Source organism: Salvelinus fontinalis, chromosome 5, assembly GCF_029448725.1.
Source record: "Salvelinus fontinalis isolate EN_2023a chromosome 5, ASM2944872v1, whole genome shotgun sequence".
Lineage (NCBI taxonomy): Eukaryota > Metazoa > Chordata > Actinopteri > Salmoniformes > Salmonidae > Salvelinus > Salvelinus fontinalis.
Window position 1 is genome coordinate 22,221,982 of NC_074669.1, and position 25,657 is coordinate 22,247,638.

At 40.3% G+C, this 25,657-nt stretch overlaps 1 protein-coding gene across 1 annotated transcript; it reads left to right on the top strand.

The window, feature by feature from the left end:
* The first annotated feature begins 1,197 nt into the window (after positions 1 to 1,197).
* Positions 1,198 to 23,707, top strand: LOC129855304 (calcium-activated potassium channel subunit beta-2-like). The gene is made up of 5 exons (XM_055922827.1): positions 1,198 to 1,325; positions 10,115 to 10,234; positions 10,934 to 11,104; positions 12,151 to 12,346; positions 20,290 to 23,707. Exons 1-5 carry the CDS (start codon positions 1,258 to 1,260, stop codon positions 20,572 to 20,574), a joined length of 840 nt encoding a protein of 279 aa, XP_055778802.1. The 5' UTR covers positions 1,198 to 1,257; the 3' UTR covers positions 20,575 to 23,707.
* The last annotated feature ends 1,950 nt before the right edge of the window (positions 23,708 to 25,657 follow it).

A 25,657-nucleotide genomic window follows, 5' to 3' on the forward strand; every position in this document is an offset into this window, starting at 1 on the left:
ATTAAGTACTGCAGTGCATCTCCTCCTCATGGACTGCACCAGATTTTCCAGTTCTTGATGTGAGATGTTACCCCACTCTTCCACCAAGGCACCTGCAAGTTCCCAGATATTTCTGGGGGGAATGACCCTAGCCCTCACCCTCCCGATCCAACAGGTCCCAGACGTGCTCAATGGGATTGAGATCCGGGCTCTTCATTGGCCATGGCAGAACACTGACATCCCTATCTTGCAGGAAATCACGCACAGAACGAGCAGTATGGCTGGTGGCATTGTCATGCTGCAGGCATGCCTAAGGCACGTTCACACAGATGAGCAGGGACCCTGGGCATCTTTCTTTTGGTGTTTTTCAGAGTCAGTAGACAGGCCTCTTTAGTGTCCTAAGTTTTCATAACTGTGATCTTAATTGCCAACTGTCTGTAAACTGTTAGTGTCTTAACGACCATTCCACAGATGCATGTTCATTAATTGTTTATGGTTCATTGAACAAGCATGGGAAGCAGTGTTTAAACCCTTTACAATGAAGATCTGTGAAGTTATTGGATTTATACAAATAATCTTTGAAAGACAGGGTTCTGAAAAAGGGACGTTTCTTTTTTTGCTGAATTTATTGTAAGGAATTTTAAATTATTAATACTTTTACGTTTGATACTTAAGTATTTTTAAAACCAAATACTTTTAGACTTAACTCAACTACTATTTTACTGGGTGACTTTCACTTGTAAAAGTCATTTTCTATTAAGGTGTCTTTTATTTTACTCAAGTATGACATTTGAGTACTTTTTCCACCAATGGATATAAAAAATGTCAGTGTCACATAAAATCTTTCATTACACCTTTGCCTCAATAGCAAAACAGTTGACAAGAACAGTTGAGACAGAGGCAGTTGTGCTTGAGAATGTAGCTGAAATAGTGAGGGAAATGACACTTTCAGGATACGTATTATTGGCCAGTCGTGATACATGGTCTTTGTTGGTATGTTGCTGCAGCAGGGCCTCTTTGAATGGGTCTGAATGAGTGTGATTAAAAGCCTGCTGGGTGGATTCCTGCCTGGAGGCATGGCCTGAGGAACACCACATATTTTACATTAACCAATTGACGGCTGCTGCCGGAAGCCTCCTCTTTCCACTCACAACAATATTGACAAATGCTCAGACTGGATTGACAAGAGTGGTGTGTAAATCTTGTTGCCTGTCGCTTTCGAATAGTCTCCTGGTAGACAGTGCATGGGAAGTCCCAGTGGTAGTGTAGCGAGCGGCCATGTTGGATGACTCACCAGAAACACTGATCCCTGACTCTGCTGCATGCCCAACCTCTTTGGAACAAAGGTGAGATTCAGGCTGTTTTGATACTTAGGGTTACTCTCAGTCTGGTTTCTCCTCTGCTGCATGGTTAGAAAAGGCTGAAAGCTCAGGGAAACAGACAGGGCTTTACCATGAAGAGCCTTAGTCACCTGAGTGCATGCTCACCCTCAGACAAATATTTACAAGGACCTCGCTTACATTGATCACACTCATTTCTTCAGTATGCCTTTCATGACACATTTATTAATAAAGTGAACATGCTGTTGGAAGGTTTCTTTGTTCAATATTTAGTCCAACGTGCTAACTCCCATTCCAGTTATAACCAGGTTCTTACAAACGGTCCCAAAAGACATACCATGACGTAACATGATTGTAAATTGGGAGTGATTGTGTACTTGGTATAAAATTAAGATATGGATGATGAATGTTTGAATCAATACTGAAACAAACAAGTTAAGCTACTGTGTATCCACTACATTTCTCTTTTTGAAGTGAACATTGTACAATATAATCTCTTTGTAGAATCAACAAGCCTTGTGTAACGGTTGTCCTCCTCCTCTTCGTCCGAAGAGGAGGAGTAGGGATTGGACCAAAGTGCAGCGTTGTGATACGACATGATATTTATTAAACAAGACGAAAACTAAACACACTTGAGAATTTACAAAATAATAAACGAAGTCAACAGACCTGAACAAAACGAACTTACATATACACGAAGAACGCATGAACAGGTACAGACGACACAAAAGAACGCACAAACGAAACAGTCCCGTGTGGTGCACAGACACAGACACGGAAGACAAGCATACCTTTATATGGTTCTCAATCAAAGGAAACGTCAAACACCTGTCCCTGATTGAGAACCATATAAGGCTAATTACCAATGACCTAAACATAGAAACACAAAACATAGACAGCCCACCCCAACTCACGCCCTGACCAACTAAACACATACAAAAATAACAGAAAACAGGTCAGGAACGTGACACCTTGTGTATTGTTGGTCCTGGGTATATAAGCTGCATGTGTTTGTTGCCTTCTACTTTTACAGTGTCCTGCTTGACACAAATATTTCAAGAAAATGTGTTGAACATGTACTGCCTGGGCTACTACAGTACATCCTACACTATATGATGCCCCAAAACTGAAGATTTTCTTTATTTGTTCCATGGTAAAAAGCAGAGTCCTAATTAGTCTTAAGCTAACAATGCATCCGGTCTGGATATAAACACTTGCAATGTGATCTTTACTCAGTGTGTGCCTTATTACAAAAAGTAGAGTGAGTAAACTTAATTCTCAAAACAACTATGAATTTCTTACAATTATGTATTTTCCCTATGATAAGTCATGGGAGCATGAACTGTTACTTTTTGACGCATACTGTAGTCTTCATGTCACACTGCTATTAAGTTGTGTTTATTGTCTCACTACTAGGATAAGACATGACATTGAACAGTCAGTCCAAGAGAACCACTTTGTCCCTCACAGATTTGTCTTCAATGGAGAATGATTGATATCAAAATGGCAGGAAGAATAGAAGGATCTTTTCAAGATGCCTCAGAGGAAGGTCAAAAACACAATTACAATCATAATGACACTGCCACAGCCTGCTATTTCTAAATCACGAGAACTAAAAATATCAAATATAAAACACACACCATGTTGCAAGTGCTACTGATTCAATGACATAAATGTCCTCAGTTTGAAAGCTTAACTGGGGCGCTAAATGTTACCCCTGTGCCCAGTTATCATTCCCTAATCATCCCCTCCATGGACAGGCTCTGCCCACCCTGCCTGGGTCCCTGTAATTTGGCTTCTCAGCAGCTCTGGAGAGAAGCCTGGACCAATGGATTGCTGTAGTGGCCCGGCACCAAGTCCTTAGCCTCTATTTACAGACCACAAATAGTACAGCACCTGCCTTTTAAACACACCCACTGCTCTCCATCCAATGATGTAGAATTCCAACCCCTTCGCCCTCCTCACTGACTCTGTTACTATCACATAGTATCATGGTGGTATTTGGGAGTGATTGACGTACATTTTGTGTTTTTGAAATCCAAGGAATGTCTTAATGTCTTATGTTGCCGAAGCCAGCCCTCTTTCCCCGGACAGGAGGTGTCAAAGATCTTCTGGCACTATGCACCTTAGTAGGGTACTCTCTCCCATTTCTTACAATACTTTGACAAATTTGAAATAAACTGGCTTTTTGAGAGGAACAATCCCATACTGGATTCAAGCCATTACTGTAAGAAACTGTTTAACATTGAGACAGAAGCCTCAGCCCAAAATGGCCACTCAGGCAAGCAGAGCTACAGTAGTTTAGTGCTCAGGTGGAACCAGGTTGACGCTTAACACATTTAAGCATTGTGGATTTGTTTTTATGAGCTCATTAAAGTCCCTCTTTTTGGCAGCTAATGCTTAATTAAAGGCAAACCACTTTAGTTGTAATTTTGGAGATGCACTGCCTTGGCAATGCTGGAAAGAACTGCAAATGGACACAGGGCTTTTAGATGTAAGCAACTGGCTGGCAATGCATAAAGATGAGCGAGAGGGATGGGGAATGGAGAAAACTCTCTACATTTCCCAGAGAACAACTTTATTGATAGCCATAAAACATTCTAAGAGTTCCCCATGTTTTGGTTATTTTGCTTAAATAGTACAAGTCTGCCTGCTGGTAGCCTACACTTTAAAGTCACTGCATTACTCATGCACTTTGGAGGCACTATTTGAGTTCTGATGAGGACACTGTGGAATATATGTTTGTCTCCATTTAGCTAAAAGAAGGGAAAGTGCAAAGGGAAATACGTAGGTGTTGAACAGAAGATGTGTCTGGGGGAGGTTTTTAATGATATTCATTTAGGGACAAACCTGAAAGTCATTGTGTGTAGCACGCTGGTGTCCAGGGAGTGTTGCTCAGAAGGCTTTGGAGGAGTTTCACCCAGCTGACCTTGACATATTTTCTGAATGAACAACATGGTTTTTCCACATGGCCTTAAGGCTTAACACAGTGGTATGGTTGGCATATGCTGCTGCCTGCATGTCAGCACCATACACTGTCTTGGAGCACTGTCCTGTTTTACTGTGACACCCCCCTGAGTCATTGATGATGCGGTCTGGCAGATGCCTCCTGGTAGTTCTCTTAAATCAGGATTGTAAAACATGAGAGCTCACCATGGTCCTGTGTGTGGAGACACCTGTGTCTGCCTATATGTCCCAGACAGCAGAGCTGTTGGATGCTCCTGTTCACTCTGCAGCCATTAGCCTCCGGCAGTGGATAAAGTTTACATAATGACATTCTAATTAAAGCAATAGACCTGAAAGAATGCTCCCATTAACAGATCATAATAATTGCCTGATGACGACAGTAGATGAATACGTGCAGACAGGACAAGGTTTGCTTTATTATTGTGTAAAACTTGCAAGAGAGTGTGACAGACAACAAGCATCTAAATTCAATGTAGTACTAGTGGCATAGGTTCTTTGAATTAATACATCTCTGTAGACAGTCTTCAATAGACGGCTAAACACATTTCATATGTGCAAAGGCAGACTTTAGTGAGACAGACAACACAATGAGCAAGCACATTCCAGTGAATCCCCTCATGTAATTTATCGTTATACCCCAGACTCCTGACTTTTCTGTCAATACTTCATGACACTAGGCACAGACTCAAGATAAGGCATCAGTCTGTGATTGCTCTGATTCATCTAATTGGTCTGCTGTGAACAGAGATGCAGCTATTTCACAGTAGCCAGAAATACTGTCAGCATCTAAGTGAAGGCACAAATGTAATAATACGATACAACACAGCTTTATCTCTATGTTTTAATCTCATCAACAATGTTCTCCTTTGGAGTTTACCTTTGGTAATGTCATTAGCGCAATTTCATGCAAGATTAGGCATGTAATTATGTGTTAAATATGAGAGGTGAACAAATCACAGGGCTAATGAAGCCATCTCTGCTAATGGGACACTATGGACACTAGTGATGCAACATAGCTAATCATCCTGCTACTATACGAGGAGGCAACAGGTTGCCCTTTTAAATGGGATGCATTGTTTTCTACATTTGCTCTGACTCAACAACAGGCACATAAGGTGCATTCTAGTTACAGTGTGTAGTGTACTGTGCACATAGTGTTGGTCTCATGTACAGTATAACTACCCCTCTTGATGAACTTGTCAACAATTGTCCTTTCATAAAGACAGAGCTCATATGCAGGATTGTCCCTAATAAACACGCTGCTAAATAGATTCTCCTGTGTGCCACATCAGACGTCCGGCAGGTAGTTAGGTGAGAACAGTGCAATAATCTGTTCTCGTTTCAATGTGTCAGGGCTCCAAAAGGCAGCATTAGCACGTCGCTTGGCTAAAGACACAGTGACAAAAAGGTATGCCCCCTCAATCTGCTTCCAGGCATCCCCTGACTAGTGTGTGGAGCCATCTAATAACAGTGTTTATTTAGAGAGAACCCTACTGAATGTAGAGAGATTACGGTTACATGTACTGCTTGGTTTGAAGGTTAGAAATTCAATGTCTGATATTTTGTTTATTTATACAAGTTTTAATCTGTAATCCCTGCGCTTCATCTAATAGCACAACCAAAATGACCTGGATTGCAGTTGAGATTACATTAAAGTACATGGTGCAAGTCATAAATGCCTTGCAGAACCTCATAGCATTTGTGAAGATTTTCATAGACCTATGACCTTGAACATGCAGGCTTTCTATGATTACATAAGAATATATTTATTGTTACAGTAACCTCAAAATGTGGCCATGACGTGTTACTCATTTTAAGGATGAATAAATACTGTTACATTCGTTTATAAGATATCCTTCACTGTAGGCTATTTACTATATTACAAAGGTAATATTGAGTTTGGTTGTGTTTGGTTGACAACGCAACCAAATATCAACATTTAAAGGAGATGTATTTACTGCTTGGATAGTTCCATCTGAGCCACTTACTTAATTATACTCTGTCACTTGTATTTTTGGTTGTGATGTAAATCCAACATAGCATTTGTTAACTTGCCAACAAGTTAATAGGTTATTTACTATATTGCAAAACTGATATTGAATATTGTTTCTCAATGCCATCAAATATCAACATATGAAGAAGATTTATCTTCTGCTTGGATAGTTCCATCTGTGCCACTGACTCTGGCTTTAATTCCAGTTTGTCTACAAATGAATAATTGATATGTTGGATTCACGTCTCCATTTCAACCAAACAAGTTCAAGAATTGGACTAAATCAAATCAAACTTTAAATACAGTTTGATTTAGTCCCCCTCACCACATCACTATGATTTTTGATTGAAAAGGTATGTATGCTTACGTTTCATTTGCTCTGTTATTTAAACCTACCCTTTGGAATGACTTTGATAGCAACAGTGAATCTATTAAGTGGAGATATCTCAACCGTCATTCTCACGATAGCACATTGGTAATAGTCAGTGACAATATCAAAACTAAGCAGGGCTGGGCTTGGTTAAAATCCTGGATGGGTGACCAAAACGATAGCTGTAGATAGATGACCAACGCTCCAATAAGAGGTGCTGCCTAGCCTGTAGTTTTTTTTCTCATAGTGGATATTACTTTGAAGATCTGACTTTGTTTCAAAGGCAGGAATTAAACATCTTAAATACAAGGTTTGTCTATGTTGAAAGTTGGTTACCATAATGATATAACCCTGTGGTTGAAATTTTAAAAAAACAACAGTTGATTACTTTTTTCAAATCCAATGTATTTTCCACCTAGATTCTACGTCACAATACGTTGACCAATTACGTTGAAACAATGTTGATTTAACCAGTTTGTACCCAGTGGGCACTTACCACTATTAGGGCAACAATTAAGAAGTTTAAAAACACTGGAACAGTGGTAAACTTGCCCCCATGCACAATGAGGAAAATAGTTCAGGAGGCAAAGAAAAACCCAAGGTCCAAAGTTGGAGAATTACATAGCCTATTTATTAATCTCAGAGTCTTTACTAAGGCAGGAGATAAAAACACAATAATCTATTGATGAGCAAAGACAGACACACACACACACACACAATCAAAACCTTCTCTGTGAACCTTATCTACATAATGAGAGTGGATGTTAGTGTTTAAATCTCCTAATATGAACAAAAAGGGTTTGGGCAATCCCACTACTTTCCTTACTACTCCGAGCAGTTATTCATTTTCCCTGAAAACTCCAATGCAACTACATTGCTAGGAGGCTCTACATTATGACCAATCAACAGAGAGAGGTTGGGGAGGAGGTTCAGGGGAGGAGGGAGGCTTTGAATGCCTCTCACCTCTTACTGCTGAATAGTCGGAAGGGATCAATGCTTTCGCAAGTCCTCTGCGCCTGGAAACCTCATCATTCCACCAGCCCGTCGCCGTCGCTCAGACTATCCCCTGACTAGTGTGTGGAGCCATCTAATAACAGTGTTTATTTAGAGAGAACCCTACTGAATGTAGAGAGATTACGGTTACATGTACTGCTTGGTTTGAAGGTTAGAAATTCAATGTCTGATATTTTGTTTATTTATACAAGTTTTAATCTGTAATCCCTGCGCTTCATCTAATAGCACAACCAAAATGACCTGGATTGCAGTTGAGATTACATTAAAGTACATGGTGCAAGTCATAAATGCCTTGCAGAACCTCATAGCATTTGTGAAGATTTTCATAGACCTATGACCTTGAACATGCAGGCTTTCTATGATTACATAAGAATATATTTATTGTTACAGTAACCTCAAAATGTGGCCATGACGTGTTACTCATTTTAAGGATGAATAAATACTGTTACATTCGTTTGTAAGATATCCTTCACTGTAGGCTATTTACTATATTATATTACAAAGGTAATATTGAGTTTGGTTGTGTTTGGTTGACAACGCAACCAAATATCAACATTTAAAGGAGATGTATTTACTGCTTGGATAGTTCCATCTGAGCCACTTACTTAATTATACTCTGTCACTTGTATTTTTGGTTGTGATGTAAATCCAACATAGCATTTGTTAACTTGCCAACAAGTTAATAGGTTATTTACTATATTGCAAAACTGATATTGAATATTGTTTCTCAATGCCATCAAATATCAACATATGAAGAAGATTTATCTTCTGCTTGGATAGTTCCATCTGTGCCACTGACTCTGGCTTTAATTCCAGTTTGTCTACAAATGAATAATTGATATGTTGGATTCACGTCTCCATTTCAACCAAACAAGTTCAAGAATTGGACTAAATCAAATCAAACTTTAAATACAGTTTGATTTAGTCCCCCTCACCACATCACTATGATTTTTGATTGAAAAGGTATGTATGCTTACGTTTCATTTGCTCTGTTATTTAAACCTACCCTTTGGAATGACTTTGATAGCAACAGTGAATCTATTAAGTGGAGATATCTCAACCGTCATTCTCACGATAGCACATTGGTAATAGTCAGTGACAATATCAAAACTAAGCAGGGCTGGGCTTGGTTAAAATCCTGGATGGGTGACCAAAACGATAGCTGTAGATAGATGACCAACGCTCCAATAAGAGGTGCTGCCTAGCCTGTAGTTTTTTTTCTCATAGTGGATATTACTTTGAAGATCTGACTTTGTTTCAAAGGCAGGAATTAAACATCTTAAATACAAGGTTTGTCTATGTTGAAAGTTGGTTACCATAATGATATAACCCTGTGGTTGAAATTTTTAAAAACAACAGTTGATTACTTTTTTCAAATCCAATGTATTTTCCACCTAGATTCTACGTCACAATACGTTGACCAATTACGTTGAAACAATGTTGATTTAACCAGTTTGTACCCAGTGGGCACTTACCACTATTAGGGCAACAATTAAGAAGTTTAAAAACACTGGAACAGTGGTAAACTTGCCCCCATGCACAATGAGGAAAATAGTTCAGGAGGCAAAGAAAAACCCAAGGTCCAAAGTTGGAGAATTACATAGCCTATTTATTAATCTCAGAGTCTTTACTAAGGCAGGAGATAGAAACACAATAATCTATTGATGAGCAAAGACAGACACACACACACACACACAATCAAAACCTTCTCTGTGAACCTTATCTACATAATGAGAGTGGATGTTTGTGTTTAAATCTCCTAATATGAACAAAAAGGGTTTGGGCAATCCCACTACTTTCCTTACTACTCCGAGCAGTTATTCATTTTCCCTGAAAACTCCAATGCAACTACATTGCTAGGAGGCTCTACATTATGACCAATTAACAGAGAGAGGTTGGGGAGGAGGTTCAGGGGAGGAGGGAGGCTTTGAATGCCTCTCACCTCTTACTGCTGAATAGTCGGAAGGGATCAATGCTTTCGCAAGTCCTCTGCGCCTGGAAACCTCATCATTCCACCAGCCCGTCGCCGTCGCTCAGACTATGAATAGTCAATAACAAATGAACAGGCAGGAAATTAAGTGCCAGACGAGTGGTCTTGAAGCACACAGGAAAGCGTGTGTGCCATGGGTGCTGTTCGTGTGCCTCAGGTGGATGCGTGCTGCTGCTGCTCCCTCTTTGCCTCTGTGAACTCCAGCTCTTCAAACATTCAAAAGATGATTCACCTTGGTGACTATCCTAGTGGATGGCGAGTGGCTCTAAACTCTGTGGAATACGTTGCTTTTTCTTTCTGCAGAAGATGAATAGGGTTGATGAAGTCATTCAGTGAGAAAACTCTTCTCACCTGGCTGTGGGTTATCCTGACCAGGCTCTGAGGGGGTGGCACTTCCAGGATAGGTGTGTGGAGACTGAGGGGCACATGGGTCACTGAGTGTTTGTGTCTGTCCCTGGCAGGTGGTCTCAGCAGCCCTGTGTGACGCCCTCTGTGAGTGGTGGTGGGCACAGAGAGTCCTCAGAGAGGATGTTCCTATGGGCAGGAAGCAAAGGAGCTCAGGGATCAGGAAGTGAGAGAAGGTATGGTACCCTTTATACTTTACACAGCACCAAGAATCATGGGGCAGATCTATGATGCACTTCTGAAAAGTTTGTAATTGTGTTTTTGAAAGGGAACAACAGACAAACTTAAGACATGAATTTGTCACCGTAACAAATGCTTGGTAAATCTGACACTGAGTTTTATATATATATTTTTTTTAAATCAAAAATCTAGTTAATATCATTATACTTACATCTGTAACAAGCTTTACTAAGATTTGGATGTGCTTAATTCTACGATGTCTAATTATTTTTTGTTGGTTTGTAAAAGCTTTTCAGCTTTTTTACATCAATGAGAATCACATTTGTGCACCCAGCTTTAAGCTACAATAATTGTGAATAAAAAGGAAAATCTGTCAGTTTGTATTTGGAAAAACTCCACCCCTGAAAATAAAAACGAATATCTCATTATCTACTGGTCTACCAGTCAACAGTAATATTAGCTATGACGTTTTCGCATTATTCGTGATGGAAAGTAAATCACATGATCAGTGTGCAAAATGTAAAAAATAATTTATTTCAAGCTTTGCATGTCCATGCCCAAGAGAAGATAATTAAATTCATATTAACCCTTAAAAGGCTATTAATTATGTATTGATTTGACTAATGCCATTTGGTCAAGCCAGATGACCTCATGATGCAACCCTGTTGTGTGTGTGTTGGTAATGTATGAATCAGGACTATTTATCAGAAGGTTCGGGAGTATGACGTGCTAGACAAGAGGAAGACAGTGACAGCGCTGAAGGCTGGGGAGGACAGAGCTATTCTCCTGGGACTCAGCATGATCCTCTTCTCTGTGATGATGTACTTTGTGCTGGGCATTACCATGGTGCGCTCCTACTCAGACAGGTAATTTGCTCTCACTCACCAAGTCAATCACAATGTCCTGATGTTTGTTTTCTTCATGTAGCCACATGCATGTCAAAGAAAAAGCTGCTGTTAGATCTTCATCATGTCACCATGTGTATATTACTTTGGCTAGTCTAGGATAATGGCTCAAATGCTGTCTGAACTGTCACTGAAACACACCAGTTAGCCAAGCTGTCTTTAAAGTGCATGGCAAACTATACAATCCCCCTATATTAGCCCCTCCCGGGAGCTACCACTCGGTAGCTAAAACTGTGCATTCCAAATGGTGTGGTCCCTCTATACTTTAGTTGTGGACATAAATTGCAGTCAGAGGCATTTAAGATGCCAGCTGAGGCTTATGAGTAGCATTTGCGCTATGAGCTCACTGTAACTGTTACAGCATGAAAGCAGGGGACACAGGGGACAAACTTCCGTACACAATAGCCTATCACAATACAGCACCAATTACACTGCAAGGCACCAACGTCATTCCAAGCCACAGTGTGCTGCAATTTTCTTTTTTTTATTCCACCTCAAGTCGTTCCTTTTCTATTTGGATTCAGTGAAAAAGTAGTGCAACATTTATCCTTAAAGAGAAAGTGAAAAGCATGTTATTCAGAATATTACTTTTTCCTAGATCTAAGATTAATTTCCAAATATCAGTATGTAGACTATAAAGCATGCTGAGCTATTCAAGAGGTTAAGATACACCGGTAAAGTGGACAGACTTTGGAATTCAGCTGGAGATAGTCACTATAATCTGCTATTTGCTAGTGTTGTCGATCTTTTCTCCCATTTCTACTACTCAACTGATTCAGTCTGCTTCATATCATGCAGTATCCTGAAAATTCCTACAACTTCTCCTTTTTCATTTAATTCATTGTTAATCATGGGTGTTGTGTTGTTGGATACAGTTGTTGGTGATGTTGAACTTACTTGTGTGGCATCCAGACAGCAATATGTTAGAGGGTACCGGGGTAGAGCTATACACAGGTCAGTAACTCTTTAATTTTGCTCCCTACCCTCCCCACCCCCATGCCATGTAGTGTGTGGACGGAGGAATCCAGCTGCACTGTGCTCAACTCCACCATCGTGGCGGAGATTAACTGTACCTACAGCTGCGGCTCTGAGTGCTGGAAAAGCTCCAAGTACCCATGCCTACAGGTGTTTGTCAGTCTCAACACATCCGGAAAGGTTGTCCGACTCTCCCACAATGAGGAGGCACAGGACACCAACCCAGAGGTGAGACAGAGGACATGCCTAAATGTAACATGTCCAACAGTAACCCTATATTTCATTATCTTGCTTCAGCTACAGTAATATACACCTGGTTTTACTGATCTTTACTAACAAATTATGTGGTAGCAATGTGCAATCAAATGATTCAATACAAAACAGTATATAAGCACAACTATGAAATATGTATTTACCATGTAATTAATTTAATGTAGTCCAGTTTCACGCTAACAGAGTGATTGATGCTGAGACTCAGATTTTTTACTTTAAAATGTCTAACAAAAAACAATGATTGCAAAGTTAAACAAACCATACAACTCTATGCACAAGGACTACTTTTAATCATTTCCACAGAAAATTGTATAAAAACACATTTACTTGAAGAGCAGTGCAGATGCGAAGTTTGGTAACAGAACGGCGGCACCAACAGCACAAACCGTCATTCTGTTACCAAACTTTGCATCCCCACTAGGCACAAATTGGTTGAATAAATATTGTTTCAATGTAATTTGTCAGCGTATTGTGACGTGGATTTACATGGAAAATACATTAGATTTTTATTAAAGTTAGCAAATCTTGTTTTGAGGCTGAAATTTAAAGCACAGGATTATGTCATCACTGTGATCAATTTTCAACCCTGGCATAAAATATGTTGAATTTGTACCTTTGAAACTTTATATCCACTATCAGAAAAACAATTATAGTTGGGGAGCACCTCTTACTGGTGAAGTGATCTATCTACAGCTATTCATTTGGTATCCCATCCTGGGTTTTAACTATGCCCAGTCCTGCTTAGCTTTGATATTTGTCACTGACTAATACCGATGTGCTACCATGAGAATGATTGTTGAAAGATCTCTTAATAAATAAATATATTCACTGTGATGCTATCGAAGTCATTCCAAAGGGTAGGCTTACCAAAGCAAATAAAATGTTACCATACTTTATAAGTCATGTATATCATCAATTATACTATTTAGGCCAATACAGTGCATTTGGAAAGTATTCAGACACCTTGACTTTTGTCACATTTTGTTACGTTACAGCCTTTTTCTAAAATGGATGAAATCGTTTTTTCCCCTCATCAATCTATGCACAATACCCCATAATGACAAAGCAAAAACTGTTTTTTAGACATTTTTGCAATCGGTCTGAATACTTCCGAATACACTGTGTAGCATTTGCAAAGTCATCATCAACTATTGTTTCAATTCAACCTAGGGTTCAACTAAAAATAGACAACACATATCGGCCTAGGGTTTCTGAACTTTGGTTGATTTCAAATGTAATCTTCAAGTTAATCATTAATATGTTGGATTCACGTCTCCATCTCAAACAAAAATCAAAGTTATAACCCCCTAAGGACGATGTCCGCGCCCCCGCGGAAATCTAATTAGCATAATAAAAAAATCCCCATATTCATCCGTCAGTTTAAAATAGAGATATCTGGTTTTGCATTGGATGCGTCTCAATCAACCACATTCGCTTATATCGTACTTCCACATCTGCAGTAAAAGGTGACAGAGCTAGAGCAGTGTTTGTCAGACCATGATACATCCCGAAATTCACACAAAATCGTCTGTAGCGTCTGAACGGTTTGGCCTACAAGGTATTATGACCACTCTAAGGAAAGATGAGACACACAGTACCAGTCGAAAATTTGGACACACCTACTCATTCAAGCGTTTTTCTTGATCTTTACTATTTTCTACATTGTAGATGCGTTTGAGCCAATCAGTTGTGTTGTGACAAGGTAGGGATGGTATACAGAAGATAGCCCTATTTGGTAAAATACAAAGTCCATATTATGGCAAGAACAGCTTGAATAAGCAAAGAGACAAGACAGTCCACCATTACTTTAAGACATGAAGATCAGTCAATCCAGAACATTTCAAGAACTTTGAAAAATTCTTCAAATGTAGTCACAAAAACCACCAAGCGCTATGATGAAACTGGCTCTCATGAGGACCGCCACAAGAAGGGAAGACCCAGAGTTACCTCTGCTGCAGAGGATAAGTTCATTAGAGTTAACTGCACCTCAGATTGCAGCCCAAATAAATGCTTGAAGTAACAGACACATCTCAACATCAACTGTTCAGAGGAGACTGTCAATCAGGCCTTCATGGTCGAATTGCTGCAAATAAACCACTACTAAAGGACACCAATAAGAAAAAGAGACTGGCTTGGGCAAAGAAAAACGAGAAATGTGCATTAGACCGGTAGGAAATCTGTCCTTTGGTCTGATGAGTACAGATTTTCGATTTTTGGAGCATGGAGAAGGTGTGATGGTGTAGTGGTGCTTGCTGGTGACACTGTCTCCAACTAAACCAAAAATAAAAGTTACAGAATAGGATTAAGCCAGTGGCTCAGTTGAAACTACCCAGGCATTAGATATCCTCCAAATGTTGATATTTGGATGAGTTGTCAACCAAATACAATTCATTATTTATTTTGTAATAACCTTAAATTGAAGCAATATACTTTGTCTTACAAACTAATGTAACAATATTTATTCAACCTTAAAATGAGTAACACATCCATGGCTACATTTTGAGGTTAGCCTACTGTAACTATAAATGTTTGTTCAAGATAGCATGCAAAGGTCACAGGTCTGTGGAGATCTTCATAATTGCTATAATTGCAGACACTGGGCACTATATAGAATTAGTTTGACACCCCTGTTTTAATGTAATCTCAACTGCTATCCAGGTTATTTGGTTGTGCTATTAGATGGAGCACTATCAGGTTTCAGGTAAGACCCAAGTGCAGACTGTGTTGAAGTAACAATGTTTATTGCAACAACAGGAGCAGGCAAAAGACAGGTGGCAGGGGTCGATAATCCAGAGTAGTGGGGTCAAGGTACAGGACGTCAGGCAGACCCAGGGTCAGGTCATCCAGAGGTCGGTAATCCAGAGTAGGGGCAAAGGCACAGGACGGCAGGCAGGCTCGGAGTAAGGACAGGCAAGGGTCAAAACCAGGAGGACGAGGAAAAAGAGAGACTGGGGAAAAGCAGGCGCTGAGACAAAACGCTGGTTGACAATCTAAGTTTGATGCCCTTCATCTCACACAAATTATCAATTAACCTACCAGGTACAACCCCAAATCCGTAAACACGGGCACCCTCATAGATATCATCCTAACCAACCTGCCCTCCAAATATACCTCTGCTGTCTTCAACCAGGATCTCAGTGATCACTGCCTCATTGCCTGCGTTCGCAATGGGTCTGCGGTCAAACGACCACCCCTCATCACTGTCAAACGCTGACTAAAACACTTCAGCGAGCAGGCCTTTCTAATCGACCTGGCCCGGGTATCCTGGAGGGATATTGACCTCATTCCGTCAGTAGAAGATTCCTGGTTATTGTTATTCTATGAAAGTGCTTACCTCACCATCTTAAATAAGCATGCCACCAGGAACAGATATAGCCCTTGGTTCTCTCCAGACTTGACTGCCCTTGACCAGCACAAAAACATCCTGTGGCGTACTGCATTAGCATCAAATAGACCCCACGATATGCAACTTTTCAGGGAAGTTAGGAACCAATATACACAGGCAGTTAGGAAAGCAAAGGCTAGCTTTTTCAAACAGAAATTTACATCCTGTAGCACAAACTCAAAAAAGTTATGGGACACTATAAAGGCCATGGAGAATAAGAGCACCTCCTCCCAGCTGCCACTGCACTGATGCTAGGAAACACTGTCACTACTGATAAATCCACGATAATTGATCATATCAGTAAGCATTTTTCTACGGCTGGCCATGCTTTCCACCTGGCTACCCCTACCCCGGTCAACAGCCCACAGCAACTTCACCAAGCCTCCCCCATTTCTCCTTCACCCAAATCCAAATAGCTGATGTTCTGAAAGAACTGCAAAATCTGGACCCCTACAAATCAGCCGGGCTAGACAATCTGGACAACCTATCTTTCAAAAATTATCAGCTGAAATTGTTGCAACCCCTATTACTAGCATGTTCAACCACTCTTTCATATAGTCTGAGATCCCCAAATATTGGAAAGCTGCCGTGGTCATCCCCCTCTTCAAAGGGGGAGACACTCTAGACCCAAACTGCTACAGACGAAGTCGGAAGTTTACATACACTTAGGTTGGAGTCATTAAAACTAGTTTTTCAACCACTCCACAAATTTCTTGTTAACAAACTATAGTTTTGGCAAGTCGGTTAGGGCATCTACTTTGTGCATGACACAAGTCATTTTTCCAAAAATTATTCACAGACAGATTATTTCACTGTATCACAATTTCAGTGGGTCAGAAGTTTACATACACTAAGTTGACTGTGCCTTTAAACAGCTTGGAAAGTTCCAGAAGATGATGTCATGGCTTTAGAAGCTTCTGAAAGGCTAATTGACATAATTTGTGTCAATTGGAGGTGTACCTGTGGATGTATTTCAAGGCCTACCTTCAAACTCAGTGCCTCTTTGCTTAACATCATGGAAAAGTCAAAAGAAATCAGCCAAGACCTCAGAAAAAAAGATTGTGGACATCCACAAGTCTGGTTCATCCTTGGGAGCAATTTCCAAATGCCTGAAGGTACCACGTTCATCTGTACAAACAATAGTATGCAAGTATAAACACCATGGGACCACGCAGCCATCATACCGCTCAGGAAGGAGACACATTCTGTCTCCTACAGATGAACATACTTTGGTGTGAAAAGTGCAAATCAATCCCAGAACATCAGCAAATGACCTTGTGAAGATGCTGGAGGAAACAAGTACAAAAGTATCTATATCCACAGTAAAATGAGTCCTATATCGACATAATCTGAAAGATTGCTCAGCAAGGAAGAAGCCACTGCTTCAAAACCTCCATTAAAAAGCCAGACTACGGTTTCCAACTGCACATGGGGACAAAGATCATACTTTTTGGAGAGATGTCCTCTGGTCTGAGGAAACAAAAATGTAACTGTTTGGTCATAATGACCATTGTTATGTTTGGAGGAAAAAGGGGGAGGCTTGCAAGTCGAAGAACACCATTCCAACCGTGAAGCACGGGGGTGGCAGCATCATGTTGTGGGGGTGCTTTGCGGACTGGTGCACTTCAGAAAATAGACGGCATCATGAAGAGGGAAATTATGTGGATATATTGAAGCAACATCTCAAGACATCAGTCAGGAAGTTAAAGCTTGGTCGCAAATGGGTCTTCCAAATGGACAATGACCCCAAGCATACTTCCAAAGTTGTGGCAAAATGGCTTCAGGACAACAAAATCAAGGTATTGGAGTGGCCATCACAAAGCCCTGACCTCAATCCTATTGAAAATTTGTGGAAAGAACTGAAAAAGCGTGTGCAAGCAAGGAGGCCTACAAACCTGACTCCGTTACACAAGCTCTGTAAGGAGGAATGGGCCAAAATTCACCCAACTTATTGTGGGAAGCTTGTGGAAGGCTAAACAAAACGTTTGAACCAAGTTAAAAAATTTAAAGGCAATGCTACCAAATACTAATTGAATGTATGTAAACTTCTGACCTACTGGGAATGTTGGTTAAAGAAATAAAAGCTGAAGTAAATCATTCTCTCTACTATTATTCTGACATTTCACTTTCTTAAAATAAAGTGGTGATCCTAACTGACCTAAGACAGGAAATGTTTACTAGGATTAAATGTCAGGAATTGTGAAAACTGAGTTTAAATGTATTTGGCTAAGGTGTATGTAAACTTCCGACTTCAAATGTATATCTATCCTAACCTGCCTTTATAAGGTCTTCGAAAGCCAAGTTAACAAATAGATCACCGACCATTTCGAATCCCACTGTACCTTCTCTGCTATGCAATCTGGTTTCCGAGCTGGTCATGGGTGCACCTCAGCCACGCTCAAGGTCCTAAACAATATCATAACCGCCATTGATAAAAGACACTACTGTGCAGCTGTATTCATCGACCTGGCCAAGGCTTTCGACTCTGTCAATCACCACATTCTTATCGGCCGACTCAACAGCGTTGGTTTCTAAAATGACTGCCTTCCCTGGTTCACCAACTACTTCTCACACGGAGTTCACTGTGTCAAATCGGAGGGCCTGTTGTCCGGACCTCTGGCAGTCTCTATGGGGTGCCACATTGTTCAATTCTGTATACATCAATGATGTCGCTCTTGCTGCTGGTGATTCTCTGATCCACCTCTACGCAGACAACACCATTCTGTATACTTCTGGCCCTTCTTTGGACACTGTGTTAACTAACCTCCAGACGAGCTTCAATGCCATACAACTCTCCTTCCATGGCCTCCAACTGCTCTTACATGCAAGTAAAACTAAATGCATGCTCTTCCACCGATCGCAGCCCGCACCTGCCCGCCCGTACAGCAAGACTACACTGGACGGTTCTGACTTAGAATATGTGGACAACTACAAATACCTAGGTGTCTGGTCAGACTGTAAACTCTCCTTCCAGACTCACAATAAGCATCTCCAATCCAAAATTAAATCTAGAATCGGCTTCCGATTTCGCAACAAAGCATCCTTCACTCATGCTGCCAAACATACCCTCGTAAAACTGACTATTCTACCGATCCTTGACTTCGGCGATGTCATTTACAAAATAGCCTCCAACACTCTACTCAGCAAATAGGATGCAGTCTATCACAGTGCCATCTGTTTTGTCACCATTGCCCCATATACTACCCACAACTGCGACCTGTATGCTCTCGTTGGCTGGCCCTCGCTTCATATTCGTTGCCAAACCCACTGGCTCCATGTCATCTATAAGTATTTTTCTAGGTAAAGCCCAGCCTTATCTCAGCTCACTGGTCACCATAGCAGCACCCACCCGTAGCAGGCGCTCCAGCAGGTATATTTCACTGGTCACCCCCAAAGCCAATTCCTCCTTTGGTCGCCTTTTCTTCCAGTTCTCTGCTGCCAATGACTGGTACGAATTGCAAAAATCACTGAAGCTGGAGACTCATATCTCCCTCACTAACTTTAAGCACTAGCTGTCAGAGCAGCTCACAGATCACTGCACATGTACATAGCCCATCTGTAAATAGCCCCTCCAACTACCTCATCCCCATACTGTTTTTTTTATTTTTTTATTCTGCTTTGCACCCCAGTATCTCTACTTGCACATTCATCTTCTGCACATCTATCACTCCAGTGTTTAATTGCTATTTAATTGCTATAACTAGCCTACCTGGTTAAATAAAAGTGGGGGGGGGGGGGGATACATGAACTTGTTGAATAAACACAAAATATCTGACAATGTATTACCATTTGAACTTTGTTGTGCTTTAAAATTGTTGGAAGCGCACTGAAAACACATTTAGATGACAACTAAACCAAAATCAGACATTGTTTTTCTATTGGAACTTGGTTATGCGTTTAGGTGGTTGAAAGCAGTGACAACACATTGGGAATTCAACAAACTTCTGGCTGTCTTTTTGAGTGGGTGAATAAAGGTTGAAATCTCATTGATCAACGTCTCAACCAAATATTACCCACATTTCCACATTGAAATGATGTGGTGTGCCTAACTCATCATGTTAATTTGTTTTTGTAAAATTGTCTGTGAAAATTGTTAAAAGTAGTCCTTGTGCATAGGTATTGTTTGTTTAACTTTGCAATCATTGGTTTTTGTTTGACATACATTTTAAAGTGAAAAATAAAATAAAACAACATTTTATTAACTGTGATCTGATTCTCAGCATCACTATTATCGTGGAATTGCCTTGCAACAATGAGAAAACAATATGGTTTAATCCACCCTAATTTGCTAAAAATAAATAAATAGTTCATCACAATGCACCCACATAAAAACACTGGAAACGGAAGGACCTCGACTAATTAACTCCAGACTCCACCTCAATACATTACTTGAGGTGAGAGGTGAAAAACTTGCAGCTGTCAACAAATTCTAGAGGTTATATTTCAATTCAACTCATCCAAGACACGCAGTTAACCCACTGTATTCATAATAAATCTGTCTTTGTTCTCTTAGTGCTTCTATGTGCCCAAATGCCAGAAGGACTTCAATGCGATCCACACTGTAGTCATGAAAATCTTGGAGCGTCTGAAAACACAGCAGCAGGTGCTGTGTTACATGGACCCAGGTGAACAGCAGGACAGTGCTCTACTGACACGCATCTATGGACGATTGGCAGTGTTCCACTCACTCTTTTGGCCAACCTGCACCCTCATTGGTGGAACCATCATAATCGTCATGGTGAAGCTCACCCAGTACCTGTCCATCATGTGTGAACAGGTGGGCAGGATCAAAAGGTGAGAGAAAGGCCAGGGGACAGGGGCCAGGCTACAGGGGCCAAGGGATAGGCTACAGTAGCAGCACAAGGCCCTGGTTTTCATACGCAGCCTAGGAACCTTAAGGAAGCTCTTTATATTCCATTTGCGCTAAAGACTTGTGTATGAGAGCTGAGAAACAGGGGATCTGGGGGCTTATATTCCCCACATGATTCCTCTGGGTCTTCTGAGGAAATCAATAGGACTGATATGGGCTCCCGGCAGCTATGTCATGGCAGGTGAAAGTCAATTACTTTGGAGCACACTGATTCTTCCTGGGATCTCTTTTCTGCACCTCCATAAGTGGCACAATCATACAAAGTGATGGCTTAAAAGAAGTGGCCAACACTGGACCTAATCTGCCCTTGAACCCCTAGTCAGCATTGATGATCCATTCACACTGTGACGACAAGGCAGTGACGCCAAGAGAGTTTGACCGAGACAACTATGTCGAAGCATTGTCCAAAATACTGATCTAAACTTGGCTCCTTGTGTTACTGGTATTGGGTGGAGGGTTACACAACTGCAGGCGGCTGGGGGCGACACCCATAAACGAGGTGTTGACTATCTATGCTGTAACCCTGGGTCTGTAAAGACTCCATTCCAAGCTAATAGTTTGGGATAAACACTTCCTTGCAATATGGTGTAGCAGTAATTACATATCACAATAGGTCTTAGTCACTAGGATGCTTAGATTGAAGTACAATGCAACTTCCCAGGGCAACTGTTCAATACAAAATGCCTTAATTTCTGGCCCTAAGACTGTGATAGATTGCTCAGCATTTCAGACAGGAATTCTACAGGACCTTCTCTGAAATGGGTAGATATACTGAGGCAAACTGCATTTTCAGTGCCTGGGCATGGCTGCATAAAACACCTTAGGTTAATTTCCCCCTCATATTTTCCTTTAAAGTTTCCTTAACTTAAATCAGTAGCGCAAAACATTTTAAGGTGAATTTCCCCCTTAAATTTAGTGAAAAAGTTAAGGGTTCCAGTGAGGTCCTTTAAGTGTTTCATTCACTATGGATATCAATGTAAACAGCATTTGTGGAGGTGAATGTTGCTTTCATTTGCTCTGGTGACAAAAGGAAAACATCAACCAGCTAGCTACTTAGCTAAACAATGGAAGGTGCACAATCCATGGATACAAAGATAGCTGGCTAGTTTGCTATAGCTACTCTGTAAACTACTGTGGCTTGACGTAATATAAAGCAATAAAAACAAGTTGAGAAAAAAGTATCTACAAGAAACTCGGTTTATTATCTTCTGAAGCAATTTGGTTATCCTGTCTTGATTGTAGAGGTTATATTTTGCTTTCTCACAAAATCAAAGCATCTCTTTGACCAGGCATTTATTCCGTGAATCAGGGTGTCTCCATGGTAACAAGATACTCTTTCTGCCCTACATGCCTTCAAACTACCATAGAACCCCTTTAAGTATGCCCTTAACTAATACAATATTTGAGGGGCGCTATGCAACGCCCTTAAACAATTCCCTTAGGCAAGGGGAAAGTATTCCTTAAGGTAAACCCTTAAAGGAAACTCTTAAGATGTTTTATATAAAACATCTTTAGTAAATTCCTTACCTTTAAGTCAGTTGCCCTGGTTGCAAAAGGAAAATATCAACCAGCAAGTTATGCCTTTACCTAAGGGCAATGATTGAGGTGCTCTATGCAACGCCCTAATAGAATTCCCTTAAGTAAGTGGAAATGATTACTTAATAAGGGAAAGCCTTAAGGGAAACACATAAGATATTTTATGCAACCAGGCCCTGGAGCACACATTTATTTGAGAAGAAGCACAAATCCATGATGGAAATGAGTCATGGCACGTTTTACCACAAATATTTACAGAATGATGATTGCACACATTCAGACCAAACGGGGTAAATATTGACAATATTTCATTATTGGTTCCATGATCACTATTATTACTGTTTGTTAATATTATTTTGCTGTCACTGTCATCTTATGTGGTCATCAGCAGTTTGCCCTGACTATAATTGTTACATTATTGACTGTTGCTTACTTATCAATTGATACAAACCAATTGTAAATGCAATTTTGTCTTGCATTCATACATTTAAAGACAAACTCCACAATTACAGAACATCCCTGGTTTATTTTTAGTGATTATTGGGTTGGTCAAAGTAGTTAAAAGGTTCAAGAAATCCACCAAAAAACTGAGCCTTAGTATAAGAGTAGTCTGTTAACTGTGAAACCAAGTCAAATGTATTGGTATACTGCCTTACTTTATGATTGATAGAGTGTGTGGGTGAACAACTCATGTCTGTCCTCCATTAACCCTACAGTCTACTGTACAGCACGGTCCTTGGGATTTGAAGAGTTTCATTCCAAAATGCTATATATCCATTTCCATTAGCTTTTGTTGTTTAAAGAAATTGTAAAAGAGATTGAGGTGTTTTTTTTACTATCTAGTCATAGTTTGGGGTTGTTCAATGACAGACATGTAGTTGTTTAAAATATATCACTTGATGGTTTCATTTTAGTGAGACAAATAATCATGTTTTCTTTGCAAAATGCTATATATCCGCCTCACTCAGAGAAATAAGTAGTACTGCTAGGATTTACACAGTGAAATGTAACAAATAATTACATTTTTAATAAAGAACTGTACACATTTGTGACATCAATATATTTAAAAAATATGAAATAATTCTATACAATAATATGAGATTTGTATGTAAAACTATTACATTTGTAATTTAGCAGATGCTCTTATACAGCGTGACTTATAGTAAGTGCATTCATCTTAAGATAGCTAGGTTAGACAACCACATACTGTATCACAGTCAAATATACAAGATACGAGCATTCTATTCCAGCTAAACAATGGATATATAGCGTTTTGCTAAAAACACAATTTCATGCACATCTAAAATCTATTCATAAAAATCTGATAACAATAACATTTTACAAACACATGAAGGTACCCATAAGCAACCATTTATGATTTTAAAAAACACAAATGCAAAAAATGTGTGAATATACTGTAGCAGTACTTGACTTGGACTGAAATAGGTTCCTGTACTCATTTTGAAGCTCCGCAATACTTTTGAGCTAATATTCTATAAGAGGAACAGGACCACAAGCAGTAGAACATTTGAGGTGCTGGTACTCAGCTCTGTTAAGCTCCTGCCCAAGTCAAGCACTGTACTGTAGCATTTTGGAAATAAACTCTTAATTTACTCTCTCCTCAGCTCAACAGTATTTCCAGACAGACCAGTTGATTTTACCATCCCGGAGAGATGGATTTGCTGGGAATGGTACCTGAATAGTGTCTTCAAAGGGCACCTTATTTAAAGTATCCTGACTGGCTGTGATGAATCTGTAGTTGGAGAGTAATCAGTCACTGGGCCTGTACGTGCTTTCCACAGGTGGTGGACCCAGCTCTGGCGACAGAAATCCCTCACAAATAGGTCCTCGGAAATCTTCCTTTCATTGAACAATTTCCAGTGTACAATTTCCAATGTCGTGATTTTAATAGGAATGATTTAAAAAGGGAAGTGCAGTCCGAGTGCTTGGTGGTTTGAGAAAGTGTGGGTGTTTGTCATTGACAGGGGATAAATGCCCTGGCTAAGGCAGATGGTGATACGTTCCCACTTCTTGTGCGAGTGAGAGAATGGTAGAATGGCCATGTAATTTCATTCTTTCCCCATTCCATTAGAGACGGGACACTATTAGTCACAAGGTAGCCAGTGCTGCTGACACTCAGACTGCTGTGGGGATTATAGTGTGAAATGAGACACTATTCAAACCAATGCAGTCACATAGACCACATTTTATACTATTGATCAAAAAGTAAATGACAGGAAGATATCTACTTTACAAAATAAAGATATTTCCATTAAATTGTACTCAACATAGCTCTGTCAATTACATAGTAGCTCAGAAGAGAGTGAGAGTCAGAGGATGCTATTGATATATTTGGCACTATATTTAACATGTCTTATATCTCACTATGAATATGGAGTAACATAAAAGTCTCCAATAAGTAGTCCCAATTTGGCTTTTTGGCAAAATGTTGGTATTCAAACAATGAATGAGTAATGAATACTTCCCTATCATACTGTATCTGAAAACAGTGGTGGAAGGAGGATGCCGAAGGAACATGGGGTCAAGGGAGGGTATTTCACAACTATGGAGAACAAAAACTGAGCAGTGGTCATTGTGTCAATTGAACCAGCCTGCTCACCGTAACCAATGTAAACAGCATAGCTCTAGGAGGCTTGAGGAAACTCAGTGCTTCCTCTCCTTCCTCCCCAGCAGCAGAAGCACTTAAGCCAGTGCGAGACTTGCTTAAAAATGTACACTTCCTCTGTATTACCATGGGAACATAGCTTTTTTCCTTATCTAGAGGGACCTGTTTAAAATCCAGAGTGCTATTCCCTAAGAGGTCAGGGGGGAATTTGACATGGGTGGATAGCATTTCTTATGGTACTTCACACGAGAGAACAGAATTATTATGAAAACAAGTCTCCTCATCTCTCAAATATGGCACTCTCCAAGCTCAGATACAATACCCCCCACATGTCACTTGGATACAGAGCACTTACTACCTGCTGGTTCCAGCTCTTAATGAGGGTATATTTTTTACAGAACCCAATTTGCCCCTTTCCCTTGGTGACCAACAGAGAGTCATTCTACATTTTAGTCATTTAACAGACACTCTTATATCCAGAGCAACTTACAGGAGCAATTAGAGTTAAGTGCCTTGCTCAAGGGCACATCAACATATTTTTCACCTAGTCGGCTCATGGATTCAAACCAGCGACCTTTCGGTTACTGGCCCTATGCTCTTTTCTGCTAGGCTACCTGCGGAGTCCACAGCTAAATGCAGGATCTCTATGGACAGATCCATAGCACCCCTCCGATTTCATTGTGGGGGACAATAACAATGTTTAACCTTCCACATGAAAATAGAAATAAGAAAGAGAAAAGAGAAATAAAAAGGACACAGCCCTCCACACAACCTATCCAATCAGTCTTGCAAGAGAGAGAGCTTGGTAAGTAAGTGATGTCTCGTATGACTGCTAGGTGTATCACTAAC

Coding starts and splice junctions, on each gene's coding strand:
- LOC129855304 (XM_055922827.1), top strand. CDS start 1,258: ATGTTGGATGACTCACCAGAAACACTGATCCCTGACTCTGCTGCATGC. Junction 1,326..10,114: donor CCAACCTCTTTGGAACAAAG/GTGAGATTCAGG, acceptor TGTCCCTGGCAG/GTGGTCTCAGCAGCCCTGTG. Junction 11,105..12,150: donor GTGCGCTCCTACTCAGACAG/GTAATTTGCTCT, acceptor CATGCCATGTAG/TGTGTGGACGGAGGAATCCA.